The sequence below is a fragment of the Camellia sinensis genome, chromosome 2 (assembly GCF_055761805.1).
Source record: "Camellia sinensis isolate YWXY chromosome 2, ASM5576180v1, whole genome shotgun sequence".
NCBI classification, from domain to species: domain Eukaryota; kingdom Viridiplantae; phylum Streptophyta; class Magnoliopsida; order Ericales; family Theaceae; genus Camellia; species Camellia sinensis.
In genome coordinates this window covers 28,660,859-28,687,855 of record NC_138962.1, presented here as the reverse complement: position 1 = coordinate 28,687,855, position 26,997 = coordinate 28,660,859, and the positions used below count along the sequence as shown (strand labels likewise).

At 32.1% G+C, this 26,997-nt stretch overlaps 2 protein-coding genes across 29 annotated transcripts; one reads left to right on the top strand and one right to left on the bottom strand.

Annotated features, from left to right (window-relative positions):
- Window positions 1-1,399: 1,399 nt before the first annotated feature.
- LOC114301284 (pentatricopeptide repeat-containing protein At3g12770) lies at window positions 1,400-11,135 on the bottom strand. Of its 28 annotated transcripts, XM_082904886.1 has the most exons (8): window positions 8,897-11,135; window positions 8,748-8,769; window positions 8,569-8,635; window positions 8,412-8,452; window positions 4,392-5,300; window positions 4,229-4,298; window positions 3,884-4,085; window positions 1,400-1,733 (listed from the first exon to the last, which is right to left on the bottom strand). In XM_082904886.1, the coding sequence occupies exons 1-5, from the start codon at window positions 11,044-11,046 to the stop codon at window positions 5,247-5,249; spliced, it is 2,334 nt and encodes a 777-aa protein (XP_082761012.1). In that variant the 5' UTR covers window positions 11,047-11,135; the 3' UTR covers window positions 1,400-1,733; window positions 3,884-4,085; window positions 4,229-4,298; window positions 4,392-5,246. The 28 variants fall into 28 exon arrangements, with proteins under 28 accessions (XP_082761012.1, XP_028102036.1, XP_082761017.1 ...); XM_028246235.2 differs by having other exon boundaries at window positions 4,229-5,300; window positions 8,539-8,635; XM_082904891.1 differs by having other exon boundaries at window positions 4,171-5,300; window positions 8,337-8,452.
- On the top strand, window positions 1,503-7,399 carry LOC114301285 (uncharacterized). Its single transcript, XM_028246237.2, has 4 exons — window positions 1,503-1,711; window positions 3,966-5,235; window positions 5,496-6,094; window positions 6,810-7,399. The coding sequence occupies exons 1-4, from the start codon at window positions 1,613-1,615 to the stop codon at window positions 7,035-7,037; spliced, it is 2,196 nt and encodes a 731-aa protein (XP_028102038.2). The 5' UTR covers window positions 1,503-1,612; the 3' UTR covers window positions 7,038-7,399.
- Window positions 11,136-26,997: the final 15,862 nt, after the last annotated feature.

The window sequence follows — 26,997 nt, the reverse complement described above, 5'->3', positions numbered from 1 at the left end:
GTAATTGTGAATATTTTTTATTCATTTAGTTTAGGTATTGGTCAAAATGTAGACATTTAAAATTAATTATTCTTAAAGCCATTAACTATTGAAATAAAATATAAAAAATTCCTTTTATAGTGATTTGAAAATATAAAATGTATTAGATCATACTTAAAAATTAACAACAATTGGTCAAAATTTATTTTAAATGCTAATAAATGTGATTCTAGGAGGGAAAAAATATGCGTATTAGTAAGTTTTCTATAAATTGTGCAAAAAATTAAAAAAAAAAATCACGGTTTCAATTGCTGTAACTATTACACTGCGACTTTTATGCCCTGCAATCATTACAGCGACTGAAACTGCTTTTTAAAATTTTGATCTTCCCCGAATAATGTAGATTTTGAATATAACTCCAAAAGTAGATGGTGTAACAAACTTTAGTGTAAATATAGGAGTGTTTTGAGAAGATGGTTAAAAATTATTTTTTGACTTTTAAAAAAAAATTTGTAAGAGAAAAATGAGTTAAAAATTAAGAAGTGACTTTTAACCTACTTCTCAAAATAGGCCACAATCTCTAATCAATAGTCATTAATGAGTGTGTGAGTTGTCATTTATTAGTCCACAAATGCTAAACCTTGTTTCCATTCACACCCATCAAATCCCTCAAGCACTCCAATGCCTATCCTCAATGGTTACATATATGTGTCTATTTTATAACGGAAGTATTTTATATATTAATTAATGTATTAATTATTATATTAATATTAATTATGACATTATTATTGATCTCACTCATTATACAAATTACAAATACTAATTTTTTTTAAATTATGTTACATTATCAATTGATACACTAGTTAGTATACTAATTGGTGCATACAGTATTATTCATTTTATTATGTAAAATCTACATCATATTTAGTGTGAATTTTTTTTTTTCTTTACAAAAGTATAATTTACATTCACTAAATATTTACGATATAATTTTTTTTCATTCATCACATCATTCAAAATTGATAAATCATGTTCATTCATCAAACCACTCTTCAGTTATCAAACGATTTAAAATTTTAAATATTAAATTACAAACATGCAGAACAATTGCAAATTTGAATGTAAACAGCTAAAGATATGACAATTTAAATTTTAAAATTAAAGAATTGGATTGTTATATAGAGACAATTAAGGTATTAAAAAAATGCATGACATAAGTTCACACCAAGTGAACTGTGTGCTTTATATAATAGTATATAAAAGTATAGATAATAATATAGATATTCACACATCCCGTAAGTGTTTTAATTTTCAAAAATACCCTTCACATCCCGTAAGTGCTGCATCCATCAATTATAATTTTCCTCATTTATCAAACTGTCCAAAATAACTAAATAATTTTCCTCATTCATCAAATTACCGCTCATTCATCAAAGAAATTACAAACACGTCGCATTTACACCCATCACTAGTTTATACATTACACATGTATATATATTCAACACTTGGCAACACGCTTGCTACATAAGCCTGTTCTGTCCCTCTTCCTAAGCTGCCTTGACAACTCATCATACATATATATTCATCCCTGCCTCCTCCCAAAACCCTCTGAAGCTCACATGCAACATCAACCATGGAGTTGGTACCAGTGAGAAAAAATTTCAAGAGTGTGTTTGCGGATGATGGACCTTCCTTCTACAAGATTATCAAAGGTTCAGCAAGTGTGGAGTTGGTAAGTTGGATCTTCCTCTTTTCTACACATCCAAAAGAAAAAAAATCTGAAAATGAAATGTATAGAGCAGATTTATTCAGAGTATGATCCATATATCATATCAAGTTTGAATTTATAGCATTTTTTCGGAGTTCTTGTACATAGATTTTAGTTAGGCACGTGTGGTTGAGCAGTTTCATAGATTGATTTTGATCTTTGATAATCAGAAATTTCGGTTTTTTTTAAAAAAAATTTCAATGCATGCATGCTTGAATTCTTTCAATGGTAGTGGATCTGCTTTCTTCTGCTTTGATTCTTTGTCAAAGCTTAATATAGATATAGATATAGATATATATATATATATATATATGGCCAATTTGGGTACTTTCTTTTCATTCTGTTAACTGTTAAGGGCAAAAAAAAAAAAAAAAGAGATTAAAATGATTTGTTACCCTAATGTGTAGAATAGATTGATGTAGGATTTCACTGAATCCTCTTTTACTTTTTCTTATATCTGTTCAATTACATAAATCACACAGCTCATAACCTCTGTTATGATTCGTGATTCAATGTACGATTTGATTCGCAATTTTTACAAAATCGATACAAATCTATGGATAAATCTATTTTGGAAGTGAATCTATAGTAAATTGCACTATTCACAATCGATTCACGATTCGATTCACTTTTCACGATTCATACAATTCATGAAATTATTGTGCCCGACATATTTTTAACTATTTTTTTCTCCATCTTTATCATGAAAATGACATAATACAATTTCTAATAGCATTTAGTACCAAAATAACCAATAAATATATATGATTTGTTGTCATTTTAGTGATCATGGAGTTTTTAATAGGATCTCATCAAATTCAGTTAAACCTAACATGTTTTTAACCTTGATTAAAATAACTTACATCATGAATTACCTATTACTATTTTATCAAATTAAATATAGTTGAATATTACATGTGTGATGTCAGTTATACTTTTTAAAAAGTTTTAGGCTTTTAAAATAAAAGATCTTAAATAATTTTGATATTTGGTCATTGTTACTTGGAAAAGTATGTATACTTATTGTTTAAATATTAACATTGTTGTTAAATTATTATTACTTTGGAAATTGAGAGTTTGTTTTTGTTTACTATCTTTATTAAGAATGGTTGATAAGAAATATCAAAAAAAGGAGTAAAATGTAAGATAGTGATCTTACGTAAGAACCTTTCTTACCTAAAACTATGTGACAATCATTAAAAATAACATTTTCATTGATTTAAGTCTAAATATTTTATATTTTTAAGATATATTTAACATTCAAGGGTGTAGATATATTTTTCTAAGTAATATAGAAAAAGTGACCGAATCTTGACGATTCACAATTCGATTCGATTCGCAATTCGGTACGAAACCATTTCGATTTAGGATTTGAATCCCGATTTGACAACTATGCTCATAACATGTTTTGAAGCTATATCATACATGTTTTCATTCCCAAGTTACCCTATGCAACTGTCTAGATTTTTTACTTCAAATTTTGATATTTTAAGTTTTTTATTCATTTTATTTTATTTTTCAAATAATGGTAATAACCGTCATTTCTGCACACGGATCGCGTATCTGTCTCAATTTATTAAAAACAGTACAATTAGAAATTCAGGAGGACTAATCTTCAATTTAGAAATGGGCCATCAATTCTGCTTTTTATCAGTAATTGGAACCCCACAGTTCAGTTTATAAGTTTCATTACTGTTCAAACCATGTTGCGTCATTAATGGTGACTCGAGTTTGACATCTGTGTTGCATTTTTCAAACACCAAGATTAACTGTACTCTTAGATTTGTTTAACAGTAACTTTATAATGGCAGCATATGACGCTATGTGCATTTTTGTGTGAGTGATAATGAGGGTTTAGCCATAATTAATGATTTTCCCCAGATGTTTGAAATGTCTTAGCTGTGAATCAAGAATGTGCAAGATTTCTATAAAGAACGAGTATAACCCTAATTGGATGCATGGCTATCATAGGTAAAGTTGACGCAAATCACTGCATAAATTAATCATAAATAGAGGCACCATATATAAATCTACTTTGCAAGTTATTGATTGCTAATCACACGATATTTCAATGAAATACATGATCAATATATGATAAGATCTTTAAATAGTAATATTGTAATTGGTGAAACTTACCGCTTTATGTTTGTGTGTTCACTTTATTCAGAAGCTGTCAATTTCTATCTTCTCCTCCTTTCTTTGCAATCATTACTTGCAGGAAATCCCACCGCACTTTATGAACCATCTAGTGAATGAAGCGGCTGACAAAGCAACTCTGAAGAGCCCTTCTGGTGACCTTTGGACCGTTGTGTTACGTAAGAAGGAAAATGGCACTTATCTGCAAGATGGTTGGTCAGACTTCGTAAGAAATCACAAAGTAGTTAAAGACGAGTTTTTAATCTTTAGATACGATGGAAATCTACATTTCAGCGTGCAAATTTATGATGTGAATGGATTGGAGAGAGCCAGCGCATCTTTTACCCGTAAACATCAGGGAGCTGACACCTCTAAACAAGGCACATCGGCGGAGAACGAAATCGATTCTCTTCACCTTCATCAGTTAAAAGACTCAGAACTTATTAATCCAGAACCCACTAGAAAAAGGAAACGAGGAGGATGGAGAAAGAAGGTTGATCCAATTAACCTTCATCAGTCCAAGTCCTTCAACTGTGCTCCCAAAGCTGCCCCCAACAAGAAAAGGAGATGTGGCAGACCAAGAAAGAACGAAGCAACTGATGCCCTTGTTCTTCGTAAGTTGGAACGCTGCAAACGTGCTCCCGAAGCTGCCTCCAATGAGAAAAGGAGGCCTGGTAGACCAAGAAAGAACGAAGCAATTGGTGGTACCCTTAATCTTTGTCAGCCGGAACCCTGGAAACATGCTCCCAAAGCTGCCTCCAATGAGAAAAGGAGGCCTGGCAGACCAAGAAAGAACGAAGCAATTGGTGGTACCCCTATTCTTTGTCAGCCGGCACCCTGGAAACATGCTCCCAAAGCTGCCTCCAATGAGAAAAGGAGTCCTGGCAGACCAAGAAAGAACGAAGCAGTTGATACCCTTATTCTTCATAAGTCTGAGTCCTGCAAACGTGCTTCCAAAGCTGCCTCCGCTGAGACAAGGACATCTTGCAGATTAAGAAAGAATGAAGCAAATGGTACCCTTACTTTTTGTCAGCCGGAACCCTGGAAATGTGCTCCCAAAGCTGCCTCCAATGAGAAAAGGAGGCCTGGCAGACCTAGAAAGAACAAAGCAGTTGAAGTCCTTAATCTTCATAAGTCTGAGTCCTGCAAATGTGCTTCCGAAGCTGCCTCCACTGAGAAAAGGACATCTGGCAGTTTAAGAAAGAACAAAGCAAATGATACCCTTATTCTTCGTCAGCCGGAACCTTGCAAACAAACTTTCGAAGCTGCCTCAAGCAGAAAAAGAAAATGTGGCAGACCAACAAAGAAAGATGATCCACTTCACCAATCAAAATCTTGCAAATATGCTCAAGGTATCGTGTATTTAATATTCTGAAACCTCACATGCACAAAGCAGCACAGACAGAAACATTTGCACCTGCATACACCCAAAAATGTCAATGTGTGGGATAACTGAAAAAATTAAAAACTACTATCATTTGGATTTTAAGCATGTGTAATGTGATCATTTATTTATGCATTGCATAGACACACACATAGGCTAGTATTTGAATCTTGAATTGCATATGCTTTAGAAGGAACTTGTTTGAGCTTTACCTGTCATAATTAATAGGGGTCAAAAAATTTAAGAAGATCAAGCGCACCGAAAGGAAGGTTAAAGAGAAAGAAATGGACCCAACCATCATGGAATCAGATAGACAGAGTAAGGTGAATGAAGAGGACAAAGACAACAAGGAAAGGAAGAAAAAGAGATGTAAAATACACAAGGAACACCATTTGCGGAACATCAAGCACACCAAAAAGAAGATTAAAGAGAAAAAAATGTACCCAACGATCAAGGAAGCAGATTCACAGCTTGAAGTAAATGAAGAGGAAGAAGTTAATAGCAAAAGGAAGAAAAGAAAGAGTGAAACACATGAGAAACACCATTCACGGAAGGTCAAGCACACCAAAAGTAATATTAAAGGGCAAGAAATAGAGCCAACAAGGGAAGCAGATTCACAGCTCAAGATGAATGAAGAGGAGAAAGACAACAGCAAAAGGAAGAAAAGAAAATGTGAAAAACAGGAGCAGCAGCATTCACAGACAATGCGGCCTCCAACTGAAGAAGAAAGAGCTAGAGTTCTGGAAAAAGCTGATTCATTTGTCTCCAAATTTCCTTGTTACAAGCGCTGCCTACAATATTATGATGTGCATAAAATGTTTTTTCTGGTGAGTATGCTTCATTCTTTATATATATATCCCCAATCCTTCCTTGCATTTTAGTTACTGTTCTTAGTCTAATAAGTTAGGTCTAATAGGCATCAATTTTTTTTCTTGCTTCTTTTTAGTGGAAATCTGTGTGTTTCAAGCAGATCATAGAATTGGGGGGACCCCAACGAACCTTTCTATAACTTCCAAGTTGTGCCAAGGAATTAAAATCTCACCACCACCTCCATAGCCTGTCTTGCTTATGTCAACACGGAACAATTTTTAAAAAGCGTTTCAATCTTACTTTCTTATATTTGATCATATTACTAAGTAAATACATAATTACCTTCTTCTTTTTTTCCCGAGGACCTGGCTGCCCAAACTGCACATCAAATAAGAGCACCTGGCTCTGATTCTCTTTATCATGAATTGAGCATCTTAGTCCAACCTTCCTTCCGTACAAGCACATTTATCACTATGCAGTAAGGAATTTCGCATTATATCCTATCGGAGTGTAATTTATCAAAGTCAAAGCCACTAAAAGGGTTCACTAGACTTAATTTATCACTACTTAACGAAGAACAAAAAAAGGAAAAAAGAACACGCCATAAAATTTGTGATCCTAAATTTGTACTAGTTGTGTGTATGCATGTGTCCGTGTGTGGGGTCGTTTGTCTCCTTTTACTGAATTCCTAGAACTTACTTATCTGAAATCCTTGATCAATGATTAATGCAGCCCATCGACAAGCCCTTCTCTGTGGTGCACTTTCCTCTAGATAAATCGCACATTGTCCTGTGGGATTCAAAAGGGAAAGATTGGAACGTGACTGTACTTTTTATCAATGGGAGGCACAAATTTTCTGAAGGGTGGCGTTCTTTCGTCCTTGCGAACCAGCTCAAGGAAGGTGATGTATGCATATTTGAGCTTATAAAGGAAAAGGAGATGCTGGTCCATGTCTTCTGAGTTATCGAAGTTGAGTGTGCAAATGCTCAAGAAGTGGCTGATTGACCCGTGATTTTACCCTCGTTTTTCTCGCACTAACCCTATAAGGTTAGCTGCGAACTATAATTTCTATCAGAAATGTGAACTATGCAAAGTTTGATATATATATATATATATTTTTTTTTTTTCCTCTCTTTTTTAAGTTGTTTTGCGTGTCAAGTTGAACAATACTTGGTTGCAGAAGTAAACTTTTATGCATTTTGAAAGCTGGATTGTAGTAAAGAAGTTAGCCAATGCATGTAATGTAACATTGTGATTTTATTCCTTGTGTGATGTCATGGTCGGTACATTATATATACATTATCATTTGTAGTCTTGGGTCATTATTTGCTTCTTTTTCTTCTTTTTTTTAGGGTAGATAAGTGGTTAGTTTTATACCGGTCATTAATTGCTACTTAATAAGTTTACTCTGTGATTTTCACCATATGTCATTTACTATGATTACACATTCATAATGGATGTAACAAAAGACCCATGAATATTCTTATTATAGTAACCATCACCCCAGTGTTGTGGTCAGGTAGGACAATTTTAATTTTACCGATCACCTCAAATATCACCCACAATAATAGCCAGTGGATAAGTGATTCTGTGGTTGTTATAAATATATATCTCCCTTTTTTCTTTTACTAGTGACAATGCACGCGCAATGCATTGTAATTCTATCCTTTTTAACAAATAACTTAAAACATAGAAGGTGTTGGAATGTAAAGGTTTGGATGTATCAATAATAAGTATACATTATTGATGTCTGGATATTTTATAACAAATACCTGGTAGGACTATGTTATTTTTATCAGTTAGTATTTCAGAAAGAAAACTTACGAGTGTACTATAGACATCAATGAAGAAAACATACTTAAGAAGTTCACCGGTGTAACAAATATTTTTTTTTAACAGTCTTATGGTGACACCATGTTGAGTCTTGTGACAAACTGAAATATGATGATGGACAATCCCACCATCATTCTTAATGGTCCGAGACCTCAAAAGATATACACGCATGCGGATATATAAAACGATAGCAGTAAAGTAATTTAACTTGTATTTTTACTTGAGTCAATTCCTTTACATTAAATAGAACAACACAACAATTTATCTACTTACTTATTTTCTTTACTTTTCTTCTCCTGTATAGTGTTTCATCTATGACAACTCTCTAATTCCTCCACTCCATCTAGTATTATATATAGATGCATCTATATTTCTATATATATCAAATGATTTTATGTATCTATAGTGTCTTGTGGTGTTGGTTACCATGAAATCCTCCAAAGGCATTCAAGTGGCAGTTCAACTCAAACTGAAACAATGCTGGTCTTGTAATGATAATACCTTAATGAAGTATAGTAAAGATCCAACCAAAGACCCCAAAACTGCAAAAATTGCCAAGAACCATCAACCGTAAACAGCCAATATACACAACAAAGTTCGATATTTTAGTAAAACGAATCATATTTACCATCTTAGAATTGTAAAATAAGAATTGCACCTTCTTTATATTCTCCTCCAGATCTTGTAACTTTCAGGTTAATCCCCGAGCATAATAGACCCAGTATCTGGCACAAACAATAGATCCAAACTATGAATCTCAGATCAGAACACTGCCATAAACCAGACTAAGCATTGAAATGAATACTGATTTTTAATAGGATAATTCAATAATTATACCTTGGATGACTGAATCATTCCCCTGCATTTGACCACAAATTTATGAATAACAAATGCATCATTCTATCAGACTACAAACTTGAAAGAATGTGCTTGATAACTGGATAAAAGAATTCATTATCAATATATATTAATGTTCTTAATGTTACCAATAGTCTTTGCAGGAACAAACTCCATCTTGAAAAACATGGAAGCGTTTAGCATCTTTAACAAGAAGAACTCTTTCAAAAACTTTGGAAATCAACTTGCTTGCAGAGTGACAGTCATTGCATGCTCGGAGATTCTTTGTGATCCGAATGATTGTTCCAGGCTTTGTTCTCCCCAATCCAAAAGCAATAGCCAACTTCTCACTGTGATGATATAGGATATCCCTCTTCACGTCATCTGACAATTCCTGAAGTACAAATTTTGTGTCAGGCACATAACCCACTTCTTTTATTTTTAGTATCATGTAATTTAATAGCCCATCAATTTCAGAGTATTGGGGATGATCCTTCTGTCCAGCCATGAATGTGTACAATTCTCCATTTATCTCAATTGAACTAAAACCTGGGTCCTTCTTTAGTCCTTTTGATCTCAATGACACTCGAGTCATCTTCACACCCTCCCAGTTTCCTGCCAAAGCATACATGTTTGAGAGCAATGCGTAGTAACCAGCATCATTTGGCTCCAACTGAAATAGTTTCTCTGAAATTTCAATCCCCAACTCAATATTGCCATGGACTTTACAGGCACTAAGCAAGGCACAATAAACCTCAAACTCTGGATTCAATGGCATGCTATTAACCAATGAATAAGCATCACTTAATCGCCCTGCACGGCCAAGAAGGTCAACAACACAAGCATAATGCCTTGAATTAGGAACTATATTCCAACTTTCAACCATATGATTGAAAATACGAAGTCCTTGATCAACCATCCCAGTGTGACTACAAGCGCACAAGATGCACACCAAAGTCGATTCATCTGGATTAATGCCTGAACCTTTCATCCTCAAAAAGAGATCAATCGCATCATTACCATACCCATTCATCCCATTTCCAGCAATCATAGCATTCCAGCATGCCACATCCTTTTCCTCCATCTCTTGAAAAAAAATTCTTGCTTCTTCTAAATTTGCACAGTTTGCATACATGGCTATTATAGCAGATCCCACAAACATATCATGTGAAAATCCTGTTTTTACTGTCAATGCGTGGACCCGTCTGCCTTCCTGCAGGGCTCCTAAACTGCAGCAGCTCGACAGAATGCCTGTCAAAGCAACAGAATCCAATTCTAATTCTTCTAATCTCATCATCTCATTGAAATGCTCTACGGCCTTGTTCCAATACTGACCACTTGAAAACCCTGTTAACATCAAGGTCCAAGCAACCACATCCTTCACAACCATCTCATTGAAGATCAAATAAGCATCCTCAATGCATTTTTCATTTACATACATATTCATCAAAGCAGTCCTAACAAGTTGATCGTTATTAAACCCTGTTTTTATTGCAAAACTATGGATTTCCACGCCTACCCGTGAACCCTCTATACTTAAAGCAGCCGATATTAAGCTCATTATTGTAAAACAATCTGTAGAAAACCCATCTCTCCGCATCAAACTGAAAAGTCTAAACACTTCTTCACCAAACCCATAATCAGAATAACCCGAAATAATAGCATTCCACGAAACAGTATTCCTCTCCGACATATTATCAAACAATTGCCGAGCAACACTTATGCGTCCAAATTTCGAATACATACCAACCATGGCGGTTTCCACAAACACATTTGTTCCAAAACCGTGTCGAATCCAAAAAGAGTGGACCGATTTCCCGATCTGGATCAAACCCACGTTGCCAAAAGCAGGTAGAATGCTTGAAATCGTAATTGCATTTGGTTGTAAGCCACTAATTACCACCATTGCGCGAAAGACATCAATGGCTTCGACGAAAAGGCTATTTTTCACATACCCAGATATCAGAATCGTCCAAGAAACTACATTTTTACAGGGAATTCGATGGAAAATCTGATCAGCGTCGTCTAGGAGTCCGCATGAAGCGTATGAATTCGTTAATCTGTTGGAAAGAAAGATGTTTTGAGAGAGACCAGAGGTGACTATGTTGGCATGAACTTGTTGAAGGGGCTTTATTAGCTCTTTCACTTCTTGAAGGATTGAAGCGTGTGAAGTGGGTTGGAGATATGATCGTTGAATCGAACTAAAACGATGATGATGATTATGGAATGTGTTGAAATTGAGACGGGGACACCTTTGGCGGGAAAAATAACGGTCAATGACCGTTGAAAATTGATTCATCGCTCTCTCTCTCTCTGCCTCGTGTGTGCTCTGCTGATATCATGATCTCAAGCAAACCCTTGTTTGGGAACGCACTCACCTTCTCTTCTTGAAATATTATGTACTTTCCTTTTTGATTTTTTTAGTCCAAGTTTGGAAAGATTAAATAAATTTATATTTTTTATTTTTTTTAAGTTATATTAATTAATTTTTTTTTAAATTTTTTACACATCTTTTTATAAAAAATAAAAATATATACTTATTTAGAATATCCTAAATAATCCCTTAAAATAAAGGTCTTCTTTAAAAATTATCTATTTAATTGGTTTTAAAAAAATTTATAAAAAGACGTATGAAAAAGTAAAAAAGATTATGTAACAATTTATTATGATTTTTTAATTTTTTAATTATTTTAACTAAATGGCAAGCGATATTAAAGAGTTTACTTGTAAAAAGTCTATATTTACAGGAAAATACGATATTGAGTCCAATGATTAATTTTTTTTTGGTGATAAGAATATGTCTAGAAATCGCCAGAAGATTGGTGAGAAACATTGTTACAGCTAATAGTGGTAATGTGGATATATATAACTGACATTGAACAGATAAACTATATACGTACTGATAAGTACTATTTATACATATATATAGAAAAATAGGTAAGATATATAAAGAAAATTCTTTAGTAACTCAAATTTGTATTGTTTGAATAATTCGAATGTATTAAAATGACGTTATTTTAAAACATTCGAGCCATTCAGATTATAAAAATTCGAGTTACTAAACATTATTAATGTATAAATTTATGAGATTTGGACATATATACATAGAATTTGAGCACAAGTGCATTTTTTGAGCCCAAAAGATTAAAGTTTGGACCTATATAAAAATTTCAAAAATAGAATTGTACCCTTAAAATATATTAAAATATGTATAAACAATTTAATTTTGTTAAATTATTTATTTTTTAAAAAAAAAATTTATTGCGCGAGTTAACAGAAAATTTAAAGAAAAATACATGATAAGTTTATCCTAACACGTGACCTGTCCACATATATAATAATTTTTAAATTTAAAATACTCTTTAAAAAAAATTAAAAACTTACCACTGAAAGGCAACACAAACAAAAGTAAAAAATAAAATAAAATGATAGTGAGGGTATTATTTTTCCTTTCAAAATTTTAAAGTTTTTAGTGAAAAGTTTTTCTCGCTACCTAGTAAAGAAATCAAAAATACTCATGCTAATCAAAAATACTCACGCCACTCATACTTGGCTTTGAGTGTGACTTCCTTTTAACCCCATCTATATACTGTCCACAAGTGCAACAATGAACGACTCAGATCAATGGGAAGGAGGCGCTAATAATATTAATACAGCACCCCGTAATCACATTACTCACACTATTCACATTAGACTTTTTAACTAATAAAGAGCCCATGAACAGCTGGTGTGAGTTTACTGTTTGCCTCTATAAAATGCCTTGCCAAACTTCTTTTCGTTTATATGCGAAGAATGTTTTGCTCACTTACCCGCAATGCCCTTGTCTAAAAGAACAACACTTAGAACTCCTCTAATCCCTTCTCCAACTAGCTTATCAGTTATACTACATACTTGTCGCAAGGGAGTTCCACAAAAATGGAAACATACACTTTCATGCCATGGTTCAATGTACAAGTAAGATTCAAACCACCAACCCGAGATTTTTTGTTGGAAAAATAGTTTAATATAGGCATATTTTTTAGCCCAAAATTGAGTGGGTCCCAAACGTCTTTTGGGGTGGGTTCGAAGAGGTGACGTGTTCCTTGCCGCGTGGCAAGTCACACGGTGAAGACGGAACGTCAAAACCATTTTTGAGTGAATGGGAAGTTGACGTCGTTTTCGGGTTTAACATTAATTTGAAAAGACAAAATTTATTTGAAGTGCTTCTATAAATTTATTTTTGGTTTTTTAAAATGATTTCCTAAAAAATGATTAAACTATTTCAAATAGTTTAATATTAGTATTCCAGTTATTTAGAAACTTTTCCCCTTTAGCTTTTTTGAATAAACTATTCAAATTATTTAATGTTTTATCCCAACAGTTCCAACAGGTACTGTTCCGTCTTCGGAACCTTTTTCAATTTGCTTGAAAATAAGCAACAGTCAAATTCATTTTGCAAACAGATCTGTTCATTTGAATAAGGCACACGTTTACCACTTTTACACCAGTTTGGGGCTTTGGAAATTTGCCTATAAATTTAGCCTTGATTCCATCAGTCGGGAGGTTAGAAAAATAGTCTGAAATTGTGTCCCATTGTTGTCCAAAATTTTCTACTTTTGCATTATTCTTCATTTTAGTTTTAGAATAAATTAAAGAGAGTATTAGTACACAAGGTTTGGTTCGCCGAACAAATTGTTTGGAGTACTACTACAATTTGTGAAGATCATTGTATCCTGGGAGATAGACGCCACTCATCCGTAAGTACCATAGCGGGGCGAATCTGTCTTAAGGACAGAGTGTCACACACTCGACTTGGTCTTAATTTTTATTCGGTTCGATAAATAAATCTGTTATGTTATTTATTTATTTTGTTTGAATTTATTTCAAGTTATTTTATTTACACAGAAGATTGTTTCAACAATCTTAAGACAGAATTGAATTATTCTGTTTACAGAATTTTTCATTTGTTTCCCTTTTTTCATTCTTCATAAATAATTTCGGAAGAAAATTATTTTCTGTGAATTTACAAAATAATATTTTGGTTGGAAAAACAAATAGTGATTATATGCTATTTGACAGATAGTAGTAATATACTGTCTCTTTTCTTTGACAACAACTAGTAGTACAATACTGGTGCCATTAACAATTCAGAATATATTTTTGTGAAATTTTGTCAGAAAATTAATTTTGGTTTTTTAGAAATTATTTTCTGAGTTTTCATTAATTAAAATTCTGTTTTTAGTATTTTAATTATTGAAGTGTTACTGAAATTAAATTTTTGTGTGGAATTAATTTGGTTAAATAAAATTTTATTTTATTTCCATTCTAATTGAAAAAATAAAAGTTATAATTTTTATTTCTTTTATTTTTACAGAATTTATTTTTCTGTGTGGAATTATTTTGGTTAAATAAAATTTTATTTTATTTCCAAATTAATTGAAAAAATAAAATTTATTTTTTTTATTTCTTTTATATTACAAAATTTAATTTTCTCTGTGAAATTAATTTGTTTAAATAAAATTTTTATTTTATTTTCAAATTAATTGGAAAATAAAAGTTACATTCTTGTTTCTTTTATTTTTACAGAATTTAATTCTGTGAATTTGGTTTAATTTTCTGTGTAGTGTAAATTCTAATTATAATTTTGTTTTATATATTAGAATTGATGGCTACTGAAACAAATGCCCAAACAAGTACTACTGTGGTGGCTGCAATAATGCCAACCCCCTCTCCTGTTGTAACAGTACCGGTAAACCACGGTGAAAAGCCAGAGAAGTTCTTAGGAACTGACTTTAAAAGATGGTAACAGAAAATGTTGTTCTATCTTACAACCCTGAACCTGGCTCGTTTTCTCCGTGAAGATGCTCCTATCCTGAAAGATGATGAAACCGACCGGCAAGTGGTTGCTGCGGTTGATGCTTGGAAACATGCCGATTTCCCTTGCCGAAATTATGTCTTGAACGGACTTGACAACACATTATACAATGTCTATAGTCCAATCAAAACTACAAAGGAATTTTGGGAATCGTTGGAGAAAAAGTACAAAACGGAAGATGCCGGCTCAAAGAAATTTGTGGTTGGCAGATTCTTGAATTTTGTAATGGTTGATTCAAAAACTGTGATCAGCCAAGCTCAAGATTTCCAACTCATCCTGCATGACATTCACGCAGAAGGTATGTCTCTCAGTGAATCCTTTCAAGTTGCAGCCTTAATTGAAAAATTACCAAAAGGCTGGAAGGAATTCAAGAACTACCTCAAACACAAGCGCAAAGAAATTTCTATGGACGAGTTAATTGTGCGTTTGAGGATTGAGGAGGACAACCGCAATTCTGAAAAGCGGACTGGTAAGCTTCCTATGGAGTCTAAGGCAAATGTGGTGGTACATGCTTCAAAAACCAAGAAACGAAAGTCTTTTGGAGAAAGTTCATCACAAGGCTCTAAAGGGGGGGAAAATAAAAAGTACAAGTTTAATGGCAAATGTTACATCTGTGACAAAGAGGGACATCGGGCCAAAGATTGCCGTAGCAAAGGCAAAAGCAAAAGAAGAACAAGCAAGAAGCCTGCTCAAGCCCACATGACCAAAGTGGATAATATTTTCAATGGTGTCGATGACATCAATCTTTCTGCAGTTGTTTCCGAGGCAAATCTTGTCTGAAATCCTAAAGAATGGTGGGTGGACACTGGTGTTACTCGCCATATCTGTGCTGACAAAAAGATGTTCACATCTTATTCTACAGTGGATAATGGTGAACAACTCTTTATGGGCAACTCCTCAACTTCCAAAGTTGAAGGACAAGGAAAGATTGTACTCAAGATGACATCTGAAAAGGAACTCACTCTCAACAATGTGCTGCATGTACCGGACATTCGCAAGAATTTTGTTTTTGGATCTTTGTTGAGTAAGAATGGGTTTAGGCTAGTATTTGAGAGTGATAAATTTGTACTTACTAAGAATGGGATGTATGTAGGAAAAGGTTACATGTCTGATGGCCTTTTCAAGTTAAATGTAATGACCGTTGTACCCTCAGTTATTAATAATACTACATCTTCTTCTTACTTGCTTGAGTCTTCAAATTTATGGCATGGTAGACTAGGACATGTTAATTATGGATCTTTGCGTAAATTAATTAATATGGAATGTTTACCTAAATTTAATATTGATTCAAATCATAAATGTGAAATTTGCGTTGAGGCAAAATTATCTAAAACTCATTTTCATTCAATTGAAAGAAGTACGGAACCACTTGAATTAATTCATAGTGACATTTGTGATTTTAAATCAATTCAAACTAGAGGTGGGAAAAAGTATTTTATCACTTTTATAGATGACTATACTAGATATAGTTATGTTTATTTAATTCGAACCAAGGATGAAGTTTTGGAAACTTTCATTCAATATAAGAATGAAGTTGAAAATCAACTTGGTAAGAAAACCAAGAAACTTAGAAGTGATAGAGGTGGTGAATATGAATCACCTTTTGGTGAATTTTGTAAAGAATATGGAATAATTCATCAAACCACCGCTCCTTACTCACCTCAGCAAAATGGAATTGCTGAAAGGAAAAATAGGACTTTAAAAGAAATAATGAATGCCATGTTAATAAGTTCTGGATTACCTCAGAACTTGTGGGGGGAAGCAATACTTTCTGCTAATTATATACTTAATAAAGTACCCCGAAAGAAAGTGAATCAAACACCTTACGAATTGTGGCATGGAAGAGTACCATCCTACAAATACTTAAAAGTGTGGGGGTGTTTGGCTAAAGTGGCTATTCCTAGTTCTAAAAAGACTAAGATAGGTCCTAAGACCATTGATTGTATTTTCATTTGTTATGCCAAGAATAGTAGTGCATATCGGTTTTTGATTCATAAATCAGAACATTCCGAAATGCATGTAAATACTATTATTGAATCTCGGAATACATCTTTCTTTGAACATGTATTTTCAAATAAGACTGGACAAGAGACTAGTAATAAGAAAAGATCTTTGATGCTATTACTAGTAATGATCAAGAACATGACCAAGAACAAGAGTTAGACCAAAATGAGGAAGAAGAACCTAGGCGTAGTAAACGTGCTAGAACCTCAAAATCTTTTGGTCCAGATTTTCTAACATATTTGTTAGAAAATGAGCATTTAACTTTTAAAGAGGCTATGTCCAGTCCTGAAGCTCTTTTATGAAAAGAAGCTGTCAGCAGTGAAGTTGAATCCATCTTGCAAAATCACACTTGGGAATTAGTGAACTTGCCACCAGGTTGTAAACCTCTTAGGTACAAGTGGATTTTCAAAAGAAAATTGAAAGCGGATGAATCAATAGACAAATACAAGGCAAGACTTGTAGTCAAAGGTTTTAGACAAAAAGAAGGTCTAGATTACTTTGACACATACTCACCAGTTACTAGAATAACATCCATTAGAATGCTAATTGCCATTGCATCTCTATACAATCTAGAAATTCATCAAATGGATGTTAAAACCGCTTTCTTAAATGGTGAGTTAAATGAAGAAATTTACATGGAACAACCAGAAGGGTTTTCTGTTCCAGGGAAAAAAAAAAGAAAGTGTGTAAATTGGTTAAATTATTATATGGTTTAAAACAAGCGCCAAAGCAATGGCATGAGAAATTTGACAAGGCAATGATGTCAAATGGATTTAAAATTAATGAGTGTGACAAATGTGTTTACATTAAAAACACAGACAAAAGTTATGTTATTTTATGTCTTTATGTAGATGATATGCTCATCATTGGTAGTAATAATGATATGATTAAAACTACTAAGAAAATGTTGAATAAACATTTTGACATGAAGGACATGAGCATTGCTGATGTAATTCTTGGTATGAAAATTACCAAAACATCAGAAGGTTATGCTTTGTCACAATCTCATTACATTGAGAAAATACTTGACAAATTTAGCAAAGATGATGATCATCTTGCTAGAACACCTGTAGATGTTAATTTGTACCTTTCTAAGAATGTACAAGAAAGTATTTCTCAATTAGAGTATATCCAAATTATTGGAAGCTTAATGTACTTGATGAACTGCACTCGCCCAGATATAGCTTATGCAGTAAGTAAATTAAGTAGATATACGAGTAATCCGGGAGTAGAACACTGAAAAGCAATGGTAAGGGTTCTAAGATATCTCCGATTTACTCGTAACATTGGGCTTCATTATACTAGATATCCAGCAGTACTTGAAGGATACTGTGATGTAAATTGGATATCGGATACTAGAGACTCGAAATCCACCAGTGGGTATGTCTTTACTCTTGGTGGGGCGGCTGTATCTTGGAAATCTTCCAAACAGACTTGTATTGCTAGGTCTACTATGGAATCTGAATTCATAGCTTTAGACAAAGCAGGGGAAGAGACAGAATGGTTTCGCCACTTCCTTGAAGATATTCCAATTTGGCTAAAACCAGTGCCTGCTATATGCATACATTGTGATAGTCAATCAGCAATTGGTAGAGCACAGAGTCATATGTATAACGGTAAGTCACGACACATTCGTCGTCAACATAACACTGTAAGACAATTACTCTCTAATGGAATTATTTCCATAGAATATGTTAAGTCTAAAGACAACATAGCGGATCCACTAACCAAAGGGTTAGCAAGAGAGTTAGTTGAGAATTCATCGAGAGGAATGGGACTTAAGCCTATGAAATAAGAGTTACCACAACGGTAACCCAACCTAGTTGACTGGAGATCCCAAGATCTAGGTTCAAAGGGACAACCGAGTTGTGATTGACTCAGAAGGATCACTGTGGAGTCCAACTCCTACCCATTTCTATGATGAAATAAGTGATGTCTGCAGCGATTTAGGTTAAGTAATACTTTTAATGATTCTTATATCTAGGTAAACCTAGTGGAGTATGGCAGGATACTTTTCATAAGAATCACCTATGTGAGTGTGAACTGGGCCGGTTCTATAAGATTTGTGAACGGCTACAAGTCTTTAGAGCACTCATGAAAGACCAGGTTGTTCAGGGCCAAAATGAACACAATAGTGAGAACTAAACTGTGTCTGGGAATATACTGTGTGAGTTCTATTGTCTTGATTTACACAAACGGCTGAACAGTTCAAGACATCATGTTCACTGGTTAGCTAGTAAATCCGATAGTATCTCATAAGGGAAGGTTCAAAGCCAAAAGCTACCTATCCTTTGCAGAATATTTCTAATTTCTGTACTCTCTGATTAGATCATGTTGTTGCATTTTCTCTCCGTCAAATTCCATTCATGTGGGGGATTGTTGGAAAAATGGTTTAATATAGGTATATTTTTTAGCCCAAAATTGAGTGGGTCCCAAACGTCTTTTGGGGTGGGTTCGAAGAGGTGACGTGTTCCTTGCTGCGTGGCAAGTCACACGGTGAAGACGGAACGTCAAAACCATTTATGAGTGAATGAGAAGTTGACGTCGTTTTCGGGTTTAACATTAATTTGAAAAGACAAAATTTATTTGAAGTGCTTATATAAATTTATTTTTGGTTTTTTAAAATGGTTTCCTAAAAAATGATTAAACTATTTCAAATAGTTTAATATTAGTATTCCAGTTATTTAGAAACTTTTCCCCTTTAGCTTTTTTGAATAAACTATTCAAATTATTTAATGTTTTATCCCAACAGTTCCAACAGGTACTGTTCCGTCTTCGGAACCTTTTTCAATTTGCTTGAAAATAAGCAACGGTCAGATTCATTTTCCAAACAGATCTGTTCATTTGAATAAGGCACACGTTGACCACTTTTACACCGGTTTGGGGCTTTGGAAATTTGCCTATAAATTCAGCCTTGATTCCATCAGTCGGGAGGTTAGAAAAATAGTCTGAAATTTTGTCCCATTGTTGTCCAAAATTTTCTACTTTTGCATTATTCTTCATTTTAGTTTTAGAATAAATTAAAGAGAGTATTAGAACACAAGGTTTGGTTCGCCGAACAAATTGTTTGGAGTACTATTACAATTTGTGAAGATCATTGTATCCTGGGAGATAGACGCCACTCATCCGTAAGTACCATAGCAGGGCGAATCTGTCTTAAGGACAGAGTGTCACACACTCGACTTGGTCTTAATTTTTATTCGGTTCGATAAATAAATCTGGTATGTTATTTATTTATTTTGTTTGAATTTATTTCAAGTTATTTTATTTACACAGAAGATTGTTCCAACATTTTTCAATCTCACTGAAACTAACGGCATAATTTATCATCCAAATATGGAAAAACTTTACTCTTCAACAGCAAGTCAACAGTATATAAAAAAATGGGGCGACTTCGTAGAATGGGGAGAATTTTCATCTAAAAGGAAAAGTCCTTTAAAGAACAGAGATGAACTCTGACGGAGAATACTTGCAAAAGCAGAAACGGAGGAACAATTCTTTGCACTCTGCAAAGAAAGATGTCATTCCGGTTGCATCACAAAATACCTCCAATTAAAAACGTTTTCGAGGGATCACTACAAACGAGAGAGGCCCCCATATACTAGCCTCTTTAATTCATTTCCTTTTTTAAATGAAGAAGTAAAAAAATGGATAGAAAATAATATTTTGTTTGTAAGTTAGAATTTTGTAAAATACTAACTATGTCAAAATTATTGTTTCTCTGTTTACAGTGAACACGACAACATTAGATTAGGGATACACGTGAATAATATACACGATTTATATACTAACGAAGAACTCTCATCTTCCTCTGATAACAAGATCTGAAACAGCGGTCATCCGTCCAATCTTAGTTGACCCCACATGATTGTATGCAACTGTGTGCTATTTCGATTTGTTTGATTTGATTTTAAAAAATTATTTTTAATATATTTTAATTTTTAATAAAAAATATTTTTTTTATTTTTATTTTTTAAACACACCTTATAAATATATTTAAAAAATAAAAAATATTAACTAAACTATAAAAAAATATTAAAAATAAAAAAAGGGAGACATTGTCATTTTTTTAGTGAATTGTTTCATATTTTTTTACATATATTTTATTTTTTAACATCTAAAATTTAAATAATAAATATTAAAAAATATAAAAAATCATGAAAAACAAAAAAATCAGAAAACAATATTTGAAAACCAAATCAAATAAAAAAATTCTCTCAAAATTCAGAGAACTCAAAATAATAATAATAATAATCATTAACAAATAATTGATTTTAGACTTCAGTGTCCGGACAAATGATTTTAGCATCTTGACAAATTTTAAATATCTTTAAAAAATTCAATTAGGTTCAATGATGAAAACTTGTTTGATCTATTGATTTTTTTTTTTTTTTTTTGCTTTTTTAATCAAATAGCTATGATCTATAATAAACTATGGACTAAAATTTTGTAATTAATAATTCAGAATTAAATATTAATAGAAGCAGTACTGCAACATTATTTTATTCATGCACGCTCAAAACCAGTGTGCATTTATGTCCTTGTCACAGTGCCATAATAAGGGTTGAAGTTCATTAGGCAAATGTTTTTTTAATGTTTTTTTTTTTTTTTTGGTCCAAAAAAAAAAATCACTTTAAACCTATGTTTTGGTCTTTGAACCGCTATCAATTGAGGTGAAAATTGGTTGAAATTGCAAAAAATAGAACAATCATGATACGTAACTCGAAATTTGCAAGCTCAAATTTGTTCCGAATTTAAAATGACGTCGTTTTAGAACGGTAATTTCGTTTTACGAGGAGATTATTCAATGAAAATTATCTTACCGGTAAGAGAATTTTAATATATCTTACTGGTAAGAGAACCCAAAATGACGTTGTTTTGAGTTTCGAGTCAACTATTTTCGAGTTACCAAACATTTTCCAAAATCAAAATAGATCTATAGTAAGGAGAAAATCACCAAATAAAAGGCATTTAAAAAAATTTCTAAAATTTAGAGTATGTAGTATATTTTAAAAATTATAGAAAGGGTCTTACTAATATCAGTCATTTGTCAATAAGAAATACTAAATGCCAAAAAGATTAATAATCTCAATACACTCTTCATATATTTCAAAACATTTTTAAACATTTTAATGCACTTTTATAATCTAATTACATAACTTATTAACACTAACAACAGCCCTAATAGGACAATCATTCTCAATTTTATAGTAAAATATTAAATTAAATCAAACTATTGTGTCCCAATTAGGTAAAATCACTCTATTAAGATTGTGTTTTGATTATGGATTTTGATAGAAATTAAGAAAAAGATGATAGACATGAAAATAAAATATATGTTAAATTTTTTTCCCCATTTCCTTTTCCTTTCCAAATTGGTAACTAAATTTATGATTCAAATACAGTATAAATACAACATAAGGGTTATATATTAATTTAGGTCTATCTCTCTCCTCAAAGAAAAAGTTATAATGATCATATTACTCTTTCTATCATTCAAACTAGTTTATTAAGTTGTTTCGAGGGTGGTTTTATTTTTATCATTTTATGAATAATATTTATTTTTATGCTAATAAATTGCATTAAAATAAGCATAAAAATTAGAAACTTCTATAGTATCTTTCATCCCAAAAAAATCTGATTGTCAACATTTGGCCAAAATGTTGCATCATTGCATGAAAGGTTATAGATGAGTCCCTGGGTAGGCTTTTGTTTAGAGCCCTTTATATTCAGCTTCTAATCCTTGGTCTTAATCAATACAGCTGGCATTAATTTTAAGGGATCGAATAGTCTTTAAATTAAAATGAGAAATGACATATTAGGATTCTTTTTAATTTTCACTTACTTCTTTATTTGTCTTTTACCTCTCTCACAAACAAAGTGTGAATTAAAAAGTAAAGTTCTAATATCATTTTGCTCTTTAAAATCTGAAAAATAGTTTAGCAATTTGTTTTTGAAAATAACTTAATTTTAGGAAATATCAAATTTTTTTTTTGGGCACAAAAATGAACATCATATTGCAAGTTGTGAAGTTTGTTAATGTTTTTGTTTATAAAATACAAAAAATGATGTTAAAAAAAAAACAAAAAAACAAAAAATGGAGCCTTTAATTTATTAGGCATTTTACCCAGTTAAGTTTATAAGAGCAATTCTGACAAGCTCCCTACATTGCCCTTGTTAGATATTTTATTATGTGAAATGGCAATTTTAATACTCCAACAGACTAGACATAAGAGAGGTTAGATAAATACCTTCACTCTCTAACCTATGCGACAAATAACGGATGCCTTTTTTTAGAAAGTAAGTTAAAAATCACTTCTTAACTTTTAATCTATTTTTTTGTTGCATCATCTCTCACCCTTTTTACATATTTTTTCAATAAAAAAAAAAAGAGTCAAAAAACAAATTTTTAATCATCTTCTCAGAACTACCTCAAAAAGTATTATTAGAATACGCATTAGCTATCAAATATATATCTATACTTATTTGTGTACTTTTTATAGGCAAAATGTAAAAATATCCATAAATTGGTGCATATGCCACATGTTTGTTTTATTTATTTATTTATATTATATATATTTAATTGGTTTAATGACTAATTACTTGGTTTAATGACTAATGGGTAACTCTGTTCACTATCCCATATGGTGGTTTCATGGGACTATACAACTTCCCTGATGGTGGGAAGTTATAAGGAGTTACACTTGGATATGGGTCCAAGCCTATCTACATATATGCATGTGATAACCATCAAACACAGACGTTGTTTTGTGAATAGAATAGGCTTGAAATTCTGTTCCTTTCACTTTTCTCATATGGTTCTGTAAAAGTGTTATGTGAGTGGGCTTTTTACACATTCAAGGTTTGATCATTCAAGGATAAAGATTTAAAGGCTTGAACATCATGGCAGGAGGTATTCTTCTTTCTGAATTAAATCATGGTAGCAGGTATTCTTCTTTCTGAATTAAAATTATTTTAATTCTCACAATTGGTATCAGAGCTAACCTTTTGTTATGTTGTTTAGTATTTGTTTCATCTACATAAAATCAAACTTCCGCATCTTACAGTGTAGAACGTTTTATTCAACAATTTACTGAATGTTTTGATGCGTATAGTCGTCTACTGAATCTAATTCACACTATAAAATTTAACAATTCAAAATCATTGTAGAATCAGATTGAGTAATTTATATTGCATAACTTTTGAATATCACTATTAAAAGAAAAATGAAGCACTGTTGCAATAGTGGAGTCCATTGTGATTTGTGCTAGTGGTATTTACATTTATTTAGAATTTTCTCCTACTCTGAATCTATTTTATTTAGAAGACTTGTTGTGTGTCATTAACTATTATTTTTGACACACACCTTAAAGAGCAAAATATTTAATCTGATTCTGTATGAAATCTAGAAATTCTCATACTTTTATTTGGTTTATTTTAAAAGAAGGCATGAAAGACTTGAATTTATTTCTAGAATTTTCATACAGAAATTTTAACATGTTGTTAAGGATGTTTTGTTTATTATTGTTGCATGTTTAAATAGTAAGCAAATTCAATTGAATCTCATACAGTGAATTATAACATGTTCTTTTAGTTTTTATAATTTTTGAGATTCATTGGCATGTTATCTAAAATAATGTAATATTATATTACATGCATTAAAGTAATTATTTATGCATTGAAAATTCATGTGAAATAAGAGTATGAATACACTGGTGTGTTTGATTGGGGGGATTAGGAGGGGGGACTATCCACTATTTGGATTGTAATCCGAATAGTGCACCTTATCCGTCGTTTAATTTTTTTTTAGTCCGGCGGATTCCATGTCCGGCCGGACTCCATGTCCCCCATATGGGGGACTATCCTGTCCTGGGGGGGTGGGACAGAAAGTGGGGGACTAATCACTGTTTGGATTATATGCGAAAATGACCATTTTGACCCTCTACTATGTAATTATGTATTATATTTAATAAAATTCAATAAAATTTAAATGTCTCAATTTAAAAATAAAATAATTTTATTTAACTTTTTATTAATGTTTTATTTATTTAATTTTTTAAAATAATTTTTTATAGATATTTTATTGATGTTTTATTTTAAAATTTTGTTTATGTTTTATTTAATTTCATTGTTTAAATTTAATAGATGTTTTAATAGATGTTTTATTTAAACAATTAAATGTTTAATTTCAACAATAAATAATTTCATTTATTTAAATTATGTTTTATTTAAACATTTAAACATTTGTACATCAACATGTTTATTAAATTATTTCAACATCTGTACATCAACATGTATATTTATTTAACATCTATTAAATTATGTTTTAATACGTCAACATTTGATTACATCTACATTTGTTAATTGTTAATTACATCAACATTTGTTAATTGTTTAAACATAATCTATACATCAACATTTATTTAATTGTTAATTGTTAATTGTTTAAACATAATCTGTACATCAAAATAATTTCAATGTTAATTGTTTAAATAAAAATTTAAACATTTAACCATTAGTATGTTTAATTTCAACAATAAATTTTTATTTGTTTAAATAAAAATAATCTATACCAGTCAAATTTTTTTATCAATATTAGTATGTTTAAATATCTTTAAACAAAATTTAACCATTAGTATGTTTAATGTTTACTAAAAATAATTAAAATATTAAAGATATGTTTAATATTGCTATTACATAGTAAACAATTGAAAAAGGGTAAAATAGTCTTTTGTTCATTTATCCTATCCAGTCCGTCCAACCAAACGTTGGATTCACTGAAAATAGTCCTATCCAGACATCTAATCCCATGAAAAAACAAACACAGGATACATATCCAATCCGACCAAATAGTCCGGGGGATTCACAGTCCCAGGATTCAAGTCCGATGGATTCTAATCCCTCCTTTTCCAGTCCGTCCAATCAAACACACCCATATGTGTTGGGCTTATGAAATTTATTTGGTCCAATTTTTAAGCAAATTCTAGTATAAGTTTGAATTACATGTGTTCGGTATTGGGATTTTTCATGTGATATTACTCTGATTGTATGTATTATACATTATATGCATTGAAAGATTATGTATTAGTTGTGACTATAAGAATTTGCTCACATTAATAAATTATGTCATATTTAAAAATTTTATTCTATTTTAAGAGTAGCCACAGCATCTCAAGACATAAAGATGTGATCCTCAGTATTTTGATCACATAAAATTAAAAATTAATTTAGCATTTTTCATTGCAATTATGTTTTATAAATAATTTCTTTGTCCCACAAGAAAGTAATTATTTATGAAATTTAATTGGAATAAGATAATGGATTGGATATTAAAGGGATTGAACACTCTAAACTCACAGGTATAAGTTTTCTTTTTCTTAAATATTTCGGAACTCATTAGTCTTATTATAAAGTAATAGCAAATCTAATACAGTTTAGTGACCTCTACCCACAAGAAGGTATAGATTTGTTATTGAATTTGACATTGGTTGATTCAGACTATAGCTATTGTTTCAAAGCATTAATAATGTTCTTGGTAATTGTAGTGATTTCTACTTTTGTACTGTCTAATGAGTCTTCTCGTATTCCATTCTTGAACGGTGATAATTTTTCAGGCTGGAAGGACAAAATCCTTCTAACATCAGAGTGCATGGACCTCGATCTGGCACTCGGTGTGAATGAACCTCCTGAACCCATGAACGAGAGTTCTGCTGCAGAAAAGAGTGCTTATGATAAGTGGAAGCGATCCAATCGCTTAAGCCTAATGCTCATAAAGTCACATATCAGCCAGAGCATTAGGGGCATGATCCCACAATTTGATAAGGTCAAGAACTACACGAGGGCTATTGAAGAGTAATTTGTTAGTTCTGACAAAGCATTGGCAAACACCCTAATAAACAAACTATCAGGAATGAAGCATAACAATTCTAGGAGTGTGCGTGAGCACATTATGGAAATGAGGGACATTGCAGCTCATCTTAAATCCTCAGAGATTGAGAAGAAATGTAATCTCATATCTCTTGTGTGTTATGAATCTAATTTTGTTAATACTCATCAATATGATTGGTGGATTGATTCGGGCTCTACAATTCATATTGCTAATACCATGCAAGGCTTCATCAGCCTAAGGAAATCGACGGGAAGTGAACAAGGCATCTATTCGGGCAATGGGATGCATTCGCACGTCGAAGCTGTTGGAACTTTCAGACTTATTTTAAAAAATGGCTTTGTTTTGGATCTTGAAAACGCATTTTACATTCCATCTTTTTCAAAAAACTTAATTTCTGTTTCTAGACTAGTACCGTTTGGATTTGAATTTCAGTTTGTTGGTGCAAATTTTAGTTTGTTTAAAAACTTTGTTTCTGTAGGATTTGGTACTTTAATTAATGGTTT